At 35.6% G+C, this 16,975-nt stretch overlaps 2 protein-coding genes across 22 annotated transcripts in view; one reads left to right on the plus strand and one right to left on the minus strand.

Moving 5' to 3' along the window:
• CREB1 (cAMP responsive element binding protein 1) overlaps window positions 1-16,414 on the plus strand; it is a 63,193-nt gene extending 46,779 nt beyond the window's left edge. For 6 of the 17 annotated variants that reach the window (XM_070240596.1, XM_070240598.1, XM_070240601.1 and 3 more), the window contains one exon: window positions 10,216-16,414. In XM_070240596.1, coding sequence (XP_070096697.1) covers window positions 10,216-10,360 — 145 coding nt within the window. In that variant the 3' untranslated portion in view covers window positions 10,361-16,414. The remainder of the gene's footprint in view (window positions 1-10,215) is intronic. The other 11 variants (XR_011428124.1, XR_011428129.1, XR_011428127.1 and 8 more) reach the window with 7 other exon arrangements.
• METTL21A (methyltransferase 21A, HSPA lysine) overlaps window positions 1-16,975 on the minus strand; it is a 35,752-nt gene that overhangs the window by 1,066 nt on the left and 17,711 nt on the right. Inside the window, exon 5 of one of the 5 annotated variants that reach the window (XM_070242164.1) lies at window positions 938-1,135. The exons of the other annotated variants lie outside the window; for them this stretch is intronic. Within the exon in view, the coding sequence (XP_070098265.1) occupies window positions 1,055-1,135 (81 nt within the window). The 3' untranslated portion in view covers window positions 938-1,054. Of the gene's footprint in view, window positions 1-937; window positions 1,136-16,975 lie in introns of those variants that run through there. 5 annotated transcript variants of the gene reach the window in all.

Below are 16,975 nucleotides of genomic sequence, written 5' to 3' on the forward strand. Positions count from 1 at the left end.
GCATAGTGGTTAAGTTCACAAGCTCTACTTCGGCTGCCTGGAGTTCGTGGGTTTGGGTCCCAGGTAGGGACCTACACACTGCTCATCAAGTGATGCTGTGGCAGCATCTCACATACAAAAGACAGAGGAAGATTGGCAGGGATGTCAGCTCAGTGACAGTCTTCCTCAGGCAAAAAGGAATATTGACAACAGATGTTAGCTCAGAGCCAATCTTCCTCACCAAGAAAAAAAAAATGAAGATAGATGTATTTTTATTGAGATGAGAAGATATTCACAGTGGAAAAAAGCAGGTTACCAAAGAGCATGTATATTATCCTATTTTGATTTATTTATTTTTCTTACACATGTAAAATATGCTCATTATAAGCACAATACAAAACATAAGCTAGACATTTAATCACCATTAATTGCACCACTCAAAGTGTTAAAATTCTAGAGTATAATCTTTTTCCCTGATATATATGTGCAAAGATAAATACCTTTTTAATACATAGTTTTTAACTTATTTTTAAATAATTTTAGGTTACAGAACAGTTGTAAAAATAGTACATAGTTCCAGATACTCTTTATCCAGCTTCCTCTAATTTTGACATATTACATAACCAGGCTACATTTATCAAAACTAAGACCATACTATGGTATACTATGTCTAACAGTTAACATTGTACATACATTTTATTCAGAGTTCCTCAGTTAACTCCACTTACCTATATTCCCTTTGTCTTCCAGAATCCAGTTCAGGGCACCACGTTCATTTAGTCATCATATCTCCACTGTCCCCTCCAGTCTGAGTTTCTCTTTACTTGTCGTTCATGGCTTTGTCACTTGTGAAAAGTAGTGGTCTCGTTTGTTTTAGAATATCCCTCAATTTCGGTTTGCCTGATGTTTTCCTGTGATTAGACTGAAGTTATAGGTTTGGGGAAGAATACCACAGAAGTGTGGTATGCCCTTCTCATCACATCCCATCATGGAGCACCTGCCAGCATGACTCATTACTGGTGATGTTAACTTAGACCATTTGGTTAAAGTGTGTCCAGGTGTGTCCACTGTAGAATCACCATTTTTCTCTTTTTATATAGAAGTGAGCCACTAAATCCAGCGCCCATTCAAAGGTAGGAGAATTAAACTCCAACTCCTGGAGAGGAGAGTATCGAAAAATTTGTGGTCATTGGTGAAAAGCACCTAGTAATTGGTATATTTCTCTTTAAAGTTTTACCCACTGATTATAGTATTCACCAGTGAGTCTTTCCTATAATAATCATTACTGTGATGTTCTAATGAGGATTTTGTTTCCCCCATCCCTCCTATATTTATTAACTGGAATTCTTCTATAAGGAAAATTTGTCCCTTCTTCCCTGTTTGTTTATGAACTTAGCAATATTTACTTCATTCTCTGGGCTATAATCTAATATTATCTATGTATTATCTTGTTCACAGTGTTCCAGCTTTGGCCATGGGGAGCTCTGACAAGTTGGTTTCTGTGTCTTCTTGATGTTGCTTTTTTTAAAGCATGTCATTCCTTTCTGGCACTACAAGATTTTCCAGGCTCAACTTCTCATCTCGTGTTTTCCCTGCCTTAGCTATGGAATCAGCCCTTTCTTCAATGAGCCTTAGTTCCTTTTATTGGAAAATGCAATTTAGACATCAAGAACTGGGCACTAGGTGTGCTCTTTGCTGCTAGGGCTTCATACTCCTAGGTCCTCTCAAAGGACAGAGCTGGGAAATACATATATGTATACCAACCCACTGTGCACACACCTGTATATCTGTGTCTGCATGTTACTAAAATGAATGAGTTCATCCTCACTTCTCTGACCCTAATCTGGAACCACAGGGTTCATTTTAGCCTTCCCCTCTTGGCTTAATTTAACTTATTTCTCTGACTGAAACTTGGCCTTCCATTAAATATAGTTTGTTTACATATTTGTTAACTCTAGTATACATATAAAGTAGTTTCAGAATTGCTAACTTGTGCCCCTGTGAGAAACAAATTTACCAATTACAATACAGTATTTATGTATAGTTCTTTTTGGTTTTAGTCTTAAAGTACCAGTGAAAGCAGTGTTTTCAGTTACTTAGGTCTACTCCTTTTTTCTCATTCTCTTCAATGAGGTTATGTCACACATTCGTAGTCCAGTTACATTTGTTGCCACCTTCACTCAGTTCTGGGATTCATCAACATCCTGTTTTTTATTTTTTAATGTGCATATAGTTAACTTTACTCTTTGTGCTGTAGAGTTGTATGGGTTTTGACAGATGTATAGTATCGTGTATCTACCACCACAGTGCCTTATGGGACAGTTTTACCACCCTAAAAAGAATCCCTTGTGATGCCTCTTGGTAATCAGCCTCTATCCCCTCCCCTAGCCCCTGGAAACCACTGAACTGTTTTCTATCCTTATGGCTTTGCCTTTTCCAGATTCTCATATAAATGGAATCATATAGTATGCAGCCTTTTGGATCTGGCTTCTTTCACTTAGCAAAATGCACGTAAGATTCACTGATAGTGTTGCATGAATCTGTACTTGGTTTTGTCCCCAGTGTTCCATTGTGTGGATATACTGTGGCTTATTTATCTGCTGACCCATCTTTGTTGTTTCCATTTTTGGAAGATTATGAATGAATTTATTATGAACACATACAGGTTGTTATATGAACTTTCAGTTCACTTGAGTAAATGTCTAGCAGTGGGCTGGCTAGGAGGTCAGGTAAGCATATATTTAACTTTATAAAAAGCTGCCAAACTGTTTTCCAAAGTGCTTGAACCATTTTACAGTCCCATCAGCAATGTGTGAGAGTTCCACTTCTTCTGTATCAAGTATTAGGGTTTTATGTTTTACATTTAGGTCTATGATCCCTTTTGAGTTAACTTTTGTTTAAGGTATAAGATGTGTCAACTTTCATTTTTGGTATTTGGACGTTCTTTCTCCATTGAATTGCCATTGCTCTTTTGTCAGAAATTAATTGGCCATATTTGTGTAGGTCTGCTTCTGAGCTGTCTAGCTTGTTTCGTTGTTCTCTGTATCCTTTCACCAATACCACAGTGTCAATTACTCTGGCTTCACAGTAAGTTTTGAATTTGATAGTGTGAGTCCTCCAACTGTGTTCTTTTACAGAATTGTTTTGACTATTCTAGTTTCTTTTCATTTTCATATAAATTTTAAAATGAGTTTGTTGGGGTTTTGATGAGGATTGTGCTGTGTGTACAGATCAGCTTAGGAGAACTGGACGTCTTAACAATAGCGAGTCTTCCCTTCTGTGAACACAGCATACTGTCCATTTCTCAGCATACAGATTCCTGCACATATTTTGTTAGATTTATATATAAATACCTCTGGGCTTTTGCTTTTCATTTTCTTGGTAGCGGTGGGGGCTGTTTTAAATGGTACATATGTTTTTTAAATTTAAATATTTGATCATTGCCGGTCTGTAGAAATAAAATTGACTTCTGTATTAACCTTTTTATCATGTAACTATTCTATATTTATTTATTCTAGGGGCTTTTTTGTAGACACTTGAGATTTTCTACGTAGACAATCATGTCATCTGCAAATATGGACAGTTTTATTTCTTCCTTTCTACAGTCATACATTGCTTAATGACGAGGATACCTTCTGAGAAATGCATTGTTAGGTGATTTCATCATCGTGCGAACATCGTAGAGTGTATCTCCACAAACCTAAATGGTACAGCCTATTACACACCTAGGCTGTATGGTACTGTTCTTATGGGACCATCGTCATATATGTGGTCTGTCGTTGACTGAAACATCTCTATGTGGCACATGACTATAATCTGTATGACTTTTCTTTTTCTTGCCTTATTGCAGAGTTTAAGACTTCTGATAGGATATCAGATAGGAGTGGTGAGGGAGGACATCCTTGCCTTGTTCCCATCTTAGGGAGTACCTTAGTTTCCTACTGCTGCTTCTCACTAATTACCACAAACTTAATGGCTTAGACAACACGAATTTATTATCTTACAATTCTCTAGAACCGAAGGCCACCATGGGTCTCACTGGTCTAAAATCAAGGTGTCAGCGGGGCTCTCTTCCTTTCTGGAGGCTCTACGGAAGAATCTGTTTTCTTGCCCTTTCCACCTTCTAGTGGCCACCCACCATTCCTTGACTCGTGGCCCTCTTTCTCCATCTTCAAAGTCAGCAGTGTTACATCTGTCTGTGTCGTCCTGCCATAGTCATATCTTCTGCCTCCCTCTTCCACTTTTAAGGACCTATATGCTTATATTGGGGCTACCCAGAATCCAGGATGACTTTCCTATTCTAAGTCAGCTGATTAACAACCTGAATTCCCGTTTGCCACATCAGGTAACATGCTCAGAGATTCCAGAGATTAGGACATGGACATCTTTGGGAGACCATAAATATGATGATAGCTGTAGGTTCTTTGTAAATGCTCTGAAGTAGGTTAAGGAAGCTTTCTTCTATTCCTAGTTTTCTGGGAGTTTTTTTTATCATAAATGATTGTTAAATTTTGTCAACTGCTTTTCTGACTCTTGAAGTAATCATGTTTTTTCTTATTTAGTCTGTTAATAGGGTGAATTACATTGACTGATTTTCCACTGTTAAGACATGCATGCATTCTTGGGCTAGACCCACACACTGTCATGATGTTTTGTGGTTTTTAACATATTGCTAGATTTGATTTTCCAATATTTTGTTGAGGATTTTCAGGTCTGTGTTCATGACAGATAGGGATTTTACTTTTCTTTTCTTGTAGTATTTCTGTCTGGATTTGTTATCAGGGTTGTTGGCCTCATAAAATGAGTTAGGAAGTGTTCTATTTTCCAGAAGAGGTTGTATAGTATTAGTATTATTTATTCCTTAATTATTTACTAGAATTTGCCAGTAACACCATCTGGGCCTAGAGTTTTCTTTTTTTGAGAGTTTTTTTTAAAACCATGAATTGAATCTCTTTATGTCAGATAACTCTATCTGTTTGTTCATTGAATTTTAGAAGTTTGTGTTTTTAAGCATTTGGTCCATTTCTTCTAAGTTGTCAAATTTATGGACATAGAGTTGTTTATAGTATTTACTTAACTATTAATGTCTGGGATTAATAGGAATTTCATTCCTGATATTGATAATTTGTGGCTTCTCTCTCTCGTTCCCCTGTCACTTTTTTGGTTAGTTTGGCTAGACATTTATCAATTGTGAAAAATAGGCTATGTGGATTTTATCCACGGGCTATAGTTTGCCAACCCGTGGTCTAACTCAGGTAAAAGACATAAAACTGAATAAAAAATCAAGACGTAACTATATGCTATCTGCAAGAATCTCACTTCAAATATAAAGACATAGATAGGTTACAAGGAAAAGGATGGAGAAGAATATACCATGCAAATAGTAATCAAAAGGAAGCTGGAACATTGTCAGGGTTAAGGACGGATATTGTATCATGATAAAGGGGTCAGACCTCTAAGAAGACATAGTACTTCTACATGTGTTTGCTAATAGAACTTCATACATGAGGCCAAAGCTGATGGAACTAAAAGGAGAAAGGACCAAGCCATAATTATAGGTGAAGACTTTGGCACCCTTCTCAGTGAGGACAGAAAATAAAGATATAGAAGACCTGAATGATATTATCAACCAATTACACCTATTTGACATTTATATGACACTTGTTAATTTAAGAGAATGGGAAAAGTGTGTTCTTGGACCATAAAACATCTGGGAAAATTCCCATTTGTTTGAAAATTAAATAAATATTAAGCATTTCTAAATCTCTAGGTCAAAAAGGAAATCTCAAAGGAAATAAACTTTTTGAACTGAATGCAAATGAAAATATGGCAAAAATTTGTGAGATGGGGCTCAATCAAAGAAAGTCTTAAATCAGTCATCAGTGTCAGGGGTTGGCAAACCGCACCTCGTTCACTCCCTGTTTTTATAAGTAAAGTTTTATTGGAACACAGCCATGCTCATTTCATTATGTATTACCCATGGCTGCTTTCATCCAACACCACCAGAGTTAAGTAGTTGTGACAGAGCCCATTTGGTCCGCAAGCCTAAAATATTTACAATCTGGCCCTTTACAAAACTTCGCCAACCTAACTTCCATCTTAAGAAACTAGAAAAAGAAGAGCAAATTGAAAATTGGTTGTTAAAAAATCAATACAATTGGTAAACAACTTTGAAAGCAAAAGAGAAAACAAGTAGTAAGGAAGAATTGGCGATGCTGAAGAAGGAAAGAAGTGAAACAGAATAAAAGTATCAAATTGAGGCAAAGAATTAGTTCAGTAAATGAAGGAGGAGGATGTTGAAACATTATGTGAAAGAACTTTTTTCTGAAAATGTCTGTCAAATTGATTTCAGAATTTATAGGCCATCTGTCTACAACAATCCTTAGAATCATAAAATCCTATTTCTGTGCTGGAGACATCAGAGGTCGATTTAATCTTTACACCATGTCCTCAGACTAATCCTCTGGGAGGGTCCTTTCATTCTCTTCTGTTCTTAAAATTACTTACAAATTTTTGACAAGCTTGAAGAAGCATTCTCCAAAATAAAGATTTCTTTAAATTTTTTATATTTAAAGTTTATTTGGATTTTTTATTCTACTCCAAAATATAGTAATGCCTGTTTTACTGTGAAACTGCTTGCCACCCCTCTGCCCTGTCACTTGTAACAGGTACTTTCAATGACGTGCCACATTTATTTCCTGGTTATGCATAAACCTTAATACAAAGCTAACCATGTTGGTTTGGGACATTTTGATTCGTCCTTTTTGTTTCTTTGGTTGGGTTTTTTTGTTTAAACAGATGAGGAAACAGTCCTTGAATGGGAAGGGACCTGCTGGAAGCAACACAACTAACTGTGCCTAACTTGAGCATCATTCTGCAAGACAGTGTTACTTGAAATTTATTCCCCCAAAAAAGTATTGTACAGTCAAATTCCACTTGGGACATGCTACAAAGAATTCCTCTTTGGAGAGAGTCTCAGCTCACCTTAGCATATTGAAAGGATCCATGAGGTTTTGCATTAAAGAAATAAGTTAATTTTCTTAGCTTAGTATTTCTTTTTTTTCCCCCTTCCTTTGAGAAGCATATATTTTAATCTTTCACAACACTATAGTATACTGATTTTGGTGGAACAAAGCTGGGAGACCTAACCTATGGGATCATATTAGTTTAACTTTGGAAACTTGGGTGTAGACGTAGCACTCATATAGGAACTTGTGGACTGTAAATTCTCAAGGGATGGCGAGGAGAACGCAGAGGAAACAAGATTAGTCGGCCCTGGCTGAAATTAGATTTGTAAGTGTACATACATCCTTCCTGCTTTCTATAGTGTTGGAGTTCACCACATACAGAATATCCAGATTGACTTCTGAATCATCCCCACTTTCATCATTTAGATCTCTCTGTGCCTCACAGAGCTTCTTGGCTTGTCTTCACTGTTCATTGGAATGTTGGGCCATTTTTAAAACCATTTCCAAAAAATTTTCTCCAGTGGTAGAGTGATACAGTGGATCATGTATTGTCCATGTCTCTCTATCATGGATAATACAACATTAGGTGCCATTTTCTTAATTCCAAGAAATGCTCCTTTTTTCCTGAGCTGATGGGCTATGTGGGGATGAAGACATTAATGGAATTATAATGTACCACCACTTGAGTTATCGAGAAATAATAATAACTAGCACATATATAGCATTTACAGAATGCCACCCACTATTTTATGTGTTTTTCATCTGTCAGCTCCGTTAATCCTCATAAAACTTCTGAGGTAGATCACATGATCCTGTTTTACAGTCAGGAAACTGAGGTGAAGTAATTTGCATGTGGTCACATACTTGGTAAGGCGTAGCAGCACTTAAACGAAAGAATCTGACACTGAAGATACTGCTCTCAACTGCTGTACTACACTGCCACTGTTGTAAGTGAGGGGTTGTAAACTGGTGCTTTTTTTCATTTTCTAAAGAAAGACTTGGAACTTTTTTGCTTTCAACTGTTATGTTCATTCAACAATAAGTACTTACCTTGTGCCAGGCCCTGTGCTAGTGACAGAGGGTATTAAAGAAAGATTTACTCGCATAGAACTAAAAAAACCATTTACTAATTTAGACTTAGTAGCTCACCGAAAGATTTTTATTTTTAATGTTAGATTTTCTTAAAATAATTTTTTAATTTTTAATTGTGGTAGAAAACATAAAATTTCCAATCTTAACCTTATTAAGTGTACAGTTCAGTAGCGCTAAGTATATTCACATTGTTGTACAACAGATCTCCAGAACTTTTTCATCTTGCAAAATTGAAACTCTGTTAAGTAAACAATGCCCCTCATTTCCTCCTCCCCCCAGTCCTTGGCAATCCCCATTCTACTTTCTGTTTCTATGAGTTTGACTAATTTAGATACTTCATGTAAGTGAAATCATACAGTATCTGTCCTCTTGTGACGGGCTTATTTTACTTAGCATAATATCCTCAAGGTTCATCTATGTTGTAGGTGTGACAGGATTTCCTTCTTTTTATGGCTAATATTATTCCATTGTATGTATATACCACATTTTTATTATTTATTCATCTGTTGATGGGCATTTGAGTTACTTCTACCTCTTGGCTATTGTGAATAATGCGGTTGTGAAGACAGGTATGCAAATCTCTCTTCAAGTTGTTGTTAGTGCCATTAAGTCGATTCCATCTCCTAGCAGTCCTGTGTACAGAACCCTGCCCGGTCTTTTTGCATCATCTCACCTTCCAGCACTGTGTCAGACAATGCCCCTCTGCTATTCACAGGGTTTTCCTGGCCAGTGAGTAGCCAGGTCCTTTCTTTTTAGTCTGGAAGCTCCACTGAAACTTGTTGGTATCTGAAATCCTGGTGGCATAGCTTTCAACATCATAGCAACACGAAGCCACCATAGTATGACAACCAGCAGACGGGTGGTGTGGTTCCCTGATGGGGAGATAGATAAACCTGGGCCTCGGCAGTGAGAGCACCAGATCTTAACCACCAGACCCCCAGGTCTGGCTCCATCTCTTTGAGATCCTGCTCTAAATTCTTTTGGATATATACCCAAAAGTGGGATTGCTGGATCGTATGGTAATTCTATTTTTAATTTTTTGAGGTATCACCATAGTGTTTTCTATAGTGGCTGCACCATTTTACATTCTCACCACAGTGCACAAGGGTTCAGATTTCTTCACATCCTTGTCAACATTTGTTATTTGCTGTTTGGAATTTTGGGATTTTTTTTTTTTTAATAGTAACCATCCTAATGGGTGTGAGGTGATACCTCATTTTGGTTTTGGTTTGCATTTCTCTAATGATTAGTGATATTGAGCATCTTTTTTATAAGCTTGTTAGTCATTTGTATATCTTCTTTGGCGCAATGTCTTTTCAAGTCCTTGACCATTTTTTAATCAGGTTATTTTCTTGTTGAGTTGCAGGAGTTCTTTGTATATTCTCCATATTAACTCTCATCAGATGTATGATTTGCAAATATTTTCTCCCTTTCCGTAGGGGGTTGATTTTCACTCTGTTGATTGTGTCCTTTGATGTACAGAACTTTTTAAGTTTGATGTAGTACCATTTATTTATTTTTGGTTTTATTGCCTGTGCTTTTGGTGGCATAACCAAGAAATCACTGCCAAATTCAGTGTCTTGAAGCTTTTCCTCTATGTTTTCTTCTAGAAGTTTTATAGTATTTGACAGGTCTTTAATCCATTTTGAGTTAATTTTTATATACAGTGTTAGGTAAGGGTTCAACTTCATTCTTTTTCGTGTGGATATCCAGTTTTCCCAATGTCACTTACTGAAGAGACTGTTGTGTTACATTTTTTTTTAATGCCCTGAAATGATGAGTTTGTGAGATTTTTCTATTTAAAAGATGTTTTTCACACTGAAATTGTCTTATTATTTTCTTGGTTACTGTTATTGATAGAAGTTCCAGTTTTATAGGTATGATGCTGAACATTTTAATAAACAGTGATAGATGTAATTTTTAAGTGCTTGTTCAGCCCTTTTGGTTGGTTAGGGGTTTTCATGTTTGTTTTTTTTAAATCAACCTTCTATGGTATATTAAAATTTTATATAAGGTACTTTCCAAGTCATTCTGTATATTTTTTTTCAAATGCCCAGTCTATATTAAAATGTTTGTTGCTTTGAGCTAATTCTCTAAAAAAAATGTACTGTGTCTAACCCAAAATAAATGATAGAGAAGTGCTGCATAATCTTTCCTGTCCTTTTTTTGCTTGTAGGGAAGCAGCACGAGAATGTCGTAGAAAGAAGAAAGAATATGTGAAATGTTTAGAAAACAGAGTGGCAGTTCTGGAAAACCAAAACAAGACACTGATTGAGGAGCTAAAAGCACTTAAGGACCTTTACTGCCACAAATCAGATTAATTTGGGATTTAAATTTCGCCTGTTATGGTGGAAAAAGAACTGGCTTGGCCACAACCAGAGAGACAAAATAAACATTTTATTTTCTAAACATTTCTTTTTTTCTATGCGCAAAACTGCCTGAAAGCAACTACAGAATTTCATTCATTTGTGCTTTTGCATTAAACTGTGAATGTTCCAACACCTGCCTCCACGTCTCCCCTCGAGAAATTTTCAGCACCAGGAATCATGAAGAGACTTCTGCTTTTTACCCCCTGCCCTCGTCAAAAAGTAATAATTTGCTTACTTGTAAATTGATGGGGGAAATGAGGAAGAGAAAATCTTTTTTTAAATGATTTCAAGGTTTGTGCTGAGCTCCTTGATTGCCTTAGGGACAGAATTACCCCAGCCTCTTGAGCTGAAGTAGTGTGTGGGCCGCAGGCATAAAGTAAGTAAGGTGCAATGAAGAGGTGTTGATTGCCAAATTGACACGTTTTCACATTTTCATTGTGAATTATGGAAAATTGTTGAGACGTACCCTCTAAAAAGGAATTATAGTGTGGTGTTGAAGAAATTAAGAATGAATTTGGAGTGTTTTCTATGTACATTCTCTTCTTCAGTACTGAAAACTTGTCCTTGGTTCTTAAAAACATTCTGTATTAACTAGAGCTCTTCCATAGGGCAGTTGTTGATTCTTAATTCAGTTCTGTAGGGGTTCAACATTTTTGAATACATTAAAAGAAGTAACCAACGAATGAAAGAGCATGGTATTTGAATTTTAAATTAAATCAAAGTAAATAAGATTACAAAGCTTGTTTTAGTTAGTACTAAATTCTTAGTAAAAAGATGCTCATTAGTAAACCAACCCCTTGAGTTATATAACAAGGTTTTTAAATAAATGTTTTTGTCATCGCCTTCAAAAATAATTATATTGTCACTCATTTACTTAAAAGGATATTTTGAATTAAACTGTTCCCATTTGCACTTAGGTTATACCACCAACAGAAAGCCTTCAAGAGGCTAAATAAAGCAAAGTGATATATTGTTTATAAAATGTTATGTGTTGTAGAAAAATACTAATTTTAAATCTTTTCCATATTAACGTACTTTAACAGAATATCTCTAGTGAATTTTTAATGAAAGAAATTGTAAGGATCTAGTTCTAAAAAGTACAGTATTAGATGTGCACAAGGAAAGTAATTTTCTTCAGACATATTTGAGTGACTGCTGTACTACAATATTTGGATTGTCATTCTTGCAAAACATTTTTTTTCTTCTAAAAAGGATAATTATGCTTTAGCTTTCCAATACGCTATATAGCCTTTGTCATTCTATAAGCTACCTGTTTGAACTCCCAACCAGAACAGTCTGTATTCGTATTATCATACATTGTTTCCAGTACTCCTTTTAATGTTAACTACTCATTTATTCACTAAACCTGGTAAATGTAAAAGTTACCCTTTAAAAGAAAAATAAGACTAAGGTGGATTTATAAAATAAGAGACTGACATAATGTTGGATATAATTTCTCATTTGAGAAGGTTATTCCTTTTAAAAGAGAGTCTAGAAAATTAATGTTTTATATTTGGTCATGGTTTATTTGAAAAAGTTAAGTTTGTTAATTGTGTTAACAAAATATGCAAATATAGGTATTAATTATTGGGTTCATTTTGAAAAGTAAGATGTTTAATTAATATTTGTACATGGTTTATTTTTGTTTGTAACAAGCCATTGTCTTTTTTCAAGGATGAACAGAGTTTATGAAGGAGCATCATTCTAAGAATTGGGTGATGTAGTCTTATATGTGGACAGTTCACCAGATTCTCAAGAAGGCTTTCAAAGGACTATAAAGTTTGGTGTTATCTGCTGAGCTAATGGGGAAAGTTACAGCATAAAAATTATTTGTATACCAACATAGGTATCTCATTTTCCAAAACTGGTTTGACAGAAACCAAGCAAAATCACAAATATGCTCACAAATTAGAATTCTTTCTTAATGAGTCAAATTGTCAAAATTTAACATTTTGAATGTCATACGCTTTATAAATGAAAATTGCCTAGTATTTAGTAAGTTGTGTTCTCTCCTCTGAAGTTGAACGTTTTTCAAAAGTTGGGGCATTCTTATTCAATTAGGAAGTTGGTGGTCCTCTTTAGTCCCTGATAAGGCAGTCACATCCATATTAGCTGGTTGGATTTTTAAGTTAACTAAGACCAGGTCCTTTGTACCTGAGGATGATTGCACTGGTTTGAAGTCAGCTACTTATTGATGAGGTAAGAAGCATATTCTCTTGCTAAAACTGTTTTAGACCCTTGGAGAGACTTGAAGATTTCAGTTTATACAGATAGAAATTAAGCCCCTTTTGTGCAGACATTTTTTTTTTAATGAGAATTGGAGAAAGGTGTTTGTTTTTAAGCATGCAACTTTGAGAACCTTTATTAAGAAAATGACAATTTTTTTTAAAAAATCTTGTAGCCAAGAACATATGTGGCCATGTTATAAATGTTTTTTCTCTCCTTATTGGCCAAAAGGGAATGAAAATGTCATCATAGGAATCTGTACATAATGCTACTGATTTGCTTAGAAATAGCAAGTTTGGTATCGCTCACTTTGCAAATATAGGGCCATGTGGCACTTTTATCTATAGGACAGATGAACTCTAATAAAAACGAAGTGGGAGGGGTTTATTTTTGATATATTGCTCTTATAAGTTTTCAAGCTTTGATAGTGTTTAACTGAAAAGTGGTTTAGAAAGGGCTAGATCCAATGTGTTCACGTTATTAAAAAATTGATACCAGATGTAATTTTAAGTTCATTCTTTTTCAAACTCAAGTACCGTATTGGCAACCATAACATTGTCATAGGTGCTCTGTTCATTTAGATATTCTTGGGGGGGGAAATGGCATTTGTATAATATATGTGTACATATATATATATACATACAGTATATAATCTGAAGCTCTGAGAGCTTTTAAGTCAGGAATGCTGAGTATTATAGTATATTGAGGTCAGATGAAATTTTACATTTTTGCGTGTTCTAGTGCATCCCTTTTGGTAGTTTCTTGGACTGCATTACTACAGCACTCATGATTGATTTTTATCTTCTAATTTTCTTCCAAGTATTTTATTTCTTTTCATTGTTTTTTTCCTTTGGCTTGATACTTTTAAATGTTACTAGTCACTTGAAAACTACCCCCCCAAAAGTATTTGGTTTTTATGCTTTGTCTTTGGCAGCTATAACAGTGGTAAGAGAATTTTGAAGATACCTTCTAAAAGGTACCACTGATTTTTCAAAAATCATCTTGGGGGAGGAATTTTGATGTTTTCATTTGAGCAGGGATTTTTGTCAGAAAATGTGTTTTGATGGTGTCAGCAGGAGTGCTAGTATCTGAAAGCACCATAGCAGTTGGCAGTTTGTCCACCTGGCTGAAGTCCATCTGTGTCTCTCAGGCCTAATCCCTATATCACTGACTGTTTGGGCGACATGTGGAATCATACAAAGGCTTAGGAAGAAACAAGTGTGTTTGAACCAGGATGCTTTTACTTACTTGAAGTGACTTCAATCTAGATTGTTTCTTTTCATTTTTAATGTTTTTCATTCTGTGATCAACTACAGTCAGCTGTTAGCATATATTGGTCTCTTTATTTTGACGATCAAAAAGGCTGCTTCGTTTTGCAGGATTAAATAAGACTAATATCTTAAAGTTAAGATTTTGAATTAAAATGAGTTTTAGAAACAGTGGTTATACACCTTTTCAGTTATTTTCAAGAGACTTTGTTTCTTTTGTAGCCCTGAAAACTGTTGGTATCTTGTTTGCCATTGACCTAATACAAAAGTTGTATATTTACTTGGATTATATTTACATTATATTCTTTGTAAATGTTTGGTGTAACTTGCACTTTTAAAAATGACCCAGTGTGGGTATTAGCAACTTGAGAAATTCCCTCATCAATTAATTGTCAACTGACTTTTCATGTCTTTCTCCTCTCTTCAAATCATGTGACTTTTTAATGGAAGCTATTCATTGATTAAAATATTTTAGCACCTAAAGGCTAGCCTTATAAATAGCTATAAAAGAAAAATATCAGGAAATTAGATTTGACTAGCCCAGCTGATTAAAAGATGGGTTCGAACCCTATCTTTTTCATCATGGATAAAGAGAGCAGGAAAAGCAACTCAAGTGAGTAAATATTTATTTCTGATTTTAAATGAGACACTATCCTCACCCCAACATTAATACTGTCTATAGGATGCCAAGATATCCATGAATTTGTCCAGAACAGTAAAAGATTTTTCAGGGCAGTGAATTATGGTCATCATGGAGACCACATATAATCATTTGACTAAATTCTTTTCACTGTAATTTGGCTTTGTTAACATCAAAGAAATAATGGCTAAATCTAACTGATCCCAGGTGAGGAAGAGGAAGAGAAGTGTGCTTAGTAAGCCTGTAGGTGAAGAGTCGTGGGATAATTTGCTCACTGAGTTGTACAAAGCACAACTAGAGCTTTTTGTCGGGTGGCTCACATACATCTTGAATACTTTTAAGTTGATGTGTTGACTTTTGAGTTGACTGCACAGTCGCTGTATGTATTAGGAACTGGTTTCCTTGACTCTAGAATCAATGGCTGGGAGAGGCACTAATCCCTGAGGGGTGGACATATCATGAAGCCGAGTCAGTATGGAAGAATTTCAAATAAATCAAACAGGGTGCTGAAGTTCCATCTGTCTCATCTGCTTATGATAAGTTCTTGTGATTAGTGAATGTAGCTTAAGCCTTTGTATGTGTCCTCAGGGGGCAGACAGACTTTAAGAGGGACCAGATACCATTTGAATGGAGGGATTATATTTCAGGTGTTTTAGCTTGAAATTTATTTTTTAAAAAAATAAAAATAAAAAAAAAAGAAAAGCCTGTGAAGCATGTCGATATTATTAACAGGAAGAGTTGTTTAGCACAGAGAGAAAACATTGACCTGTCTGCATTCTGGTTCTGTGGGTGCAGGTCCTGGCTGGGTATAACGTGATACATTTGAATTAATCTCACCAGCAAGTAAAAGGAAAATGAACGTCCTTCAGGAAGTGTCTTTGAAAAGGGTCGAACAGTAGGAAATTCAAATTTTATCTACTTCATACAGGCATTAATACTTGCCTATAGAAATGCAGCATTTCCAAGCTTCTGTCTGAGGAGCTTCTCAGAGATGTGAGAGTAAATCTGACATGGTTTAGAACCGGTAGGGAGGAAGAGCGCCCCGGTGGGTGGAGGTCTCCTGTCAGCTGGCCAAGCGGGAGGGCCTGCTGTTGTGTTTGGGAGGGCTATTTTCCTGTGTTTCTAAAACTGAATTGGTAAATGCTTTATAGACCTACTTTCATCCAGGTGCCACTCCAAGTTGTGTATGTAATAAAATTATTTATATAACAAGTGGGAAATAATTTGTTAGCATTTTTCTGTGAGTATAGATTAGGGATGGCAAAGAAGAGTGCTAGTTAGCAGTTTTCCATGTAAAGTTGTCCCCGACTGATTTGTCCACGTCAGTTGTCATCCTCACCTAAAAAAGGAATTATTTCTAACCTAGATGTATCACTTGAAACTTTTTAGAAACAAAATAATCAGGGAAGTTTCTAGAAAGAAAGCTGTTTTTTTTGTTTTGTTTTTTCCTTGAGGATTGGGGTAAAGAATACCTCCCCCCAAAACTATCAGCACAAACAGGGTATTGATTTTTTAACTCTGATGTTGCTATTAGAGTTGAATACTAAATAAATAATTATAATGAGGGAAATTCCCTACATTCTAGAAACATCCCTGTTTTAATTTTTTTACCTAAATCTTTTGTGCTTTATCTGTGTAAAGAGAAAAAAATGTACCGAGTTATAATGCATTTTATTAACACTATGTACATATTAGCTGCTTTGTGTTCACAATGGTAGCAATTGCTTTGTACATTAAAGTGATCCTTGTGAATTTGTGAAATATTGTCATAAAGTGCTTTTTCTTACTGTAATCTTTGTGGTATCAACTGTCATAATGCCCTTTTTACACAAACATTTATGTGCAGTCACATAAACATGCTTTTTAAATCTCTGTAAGTCTCTTTTTTGGGGATGGGATCTCTATATTTTGATTTTTGGTAATAGTGTTAAGCTATATTTTCTTGGTTTGTTAAATGAGCAAAAGTTATGTTAGACTATATCACAAGCTTGTGTTGCATAGCAATGGAAAACTAATTCAAGCAACAAGAATATACCTTCAGTTACTTGATTTTACTATATTCCTAATTTTTAGCACAAGATTTCTTTCTGCAGTAAGGCTGAACAATGCCCATTTGAAGATTTGGAGATGTTACTGCCCTATTGAGACAACCAATGGGAGACATGACTGGCTGTCTCGATGTCATAAAATGCCGTTTGCATTGGAAGAACAAGAATAGATAACTTTTCAGGTCCCCGTGTAATTCTGAAGTTCTATGAGCATATCATAAAAGGGAAGGAAAGGGGAGGGGATGTGGTTAATCTGCTCTTTAATGAAAGCATAAGAATGAGAGACTCTCCTATACTGTTGAGTCAACTGCTGAAGATAAGCAGTCACATTTATTCTAAAGTACTTCTTTAAAATTGCCATGATGTGTTTGTTAAGCTTGTTAGA

Source organism: Equus caballus, chromosome 18, assembly GCF_041296265.1.
Source record: "Equus caballus isolate H_3958 breed thoroughbred chromosome 18, TB-T2T, whole genome shotgun sequence".
Taxonomy (NCBI): domain Eukaryota; kingdom Metazoa; phylum Chordata; class Mammalia; order Perissodactyla; family Equidae; genus Equus; species Equus caballus.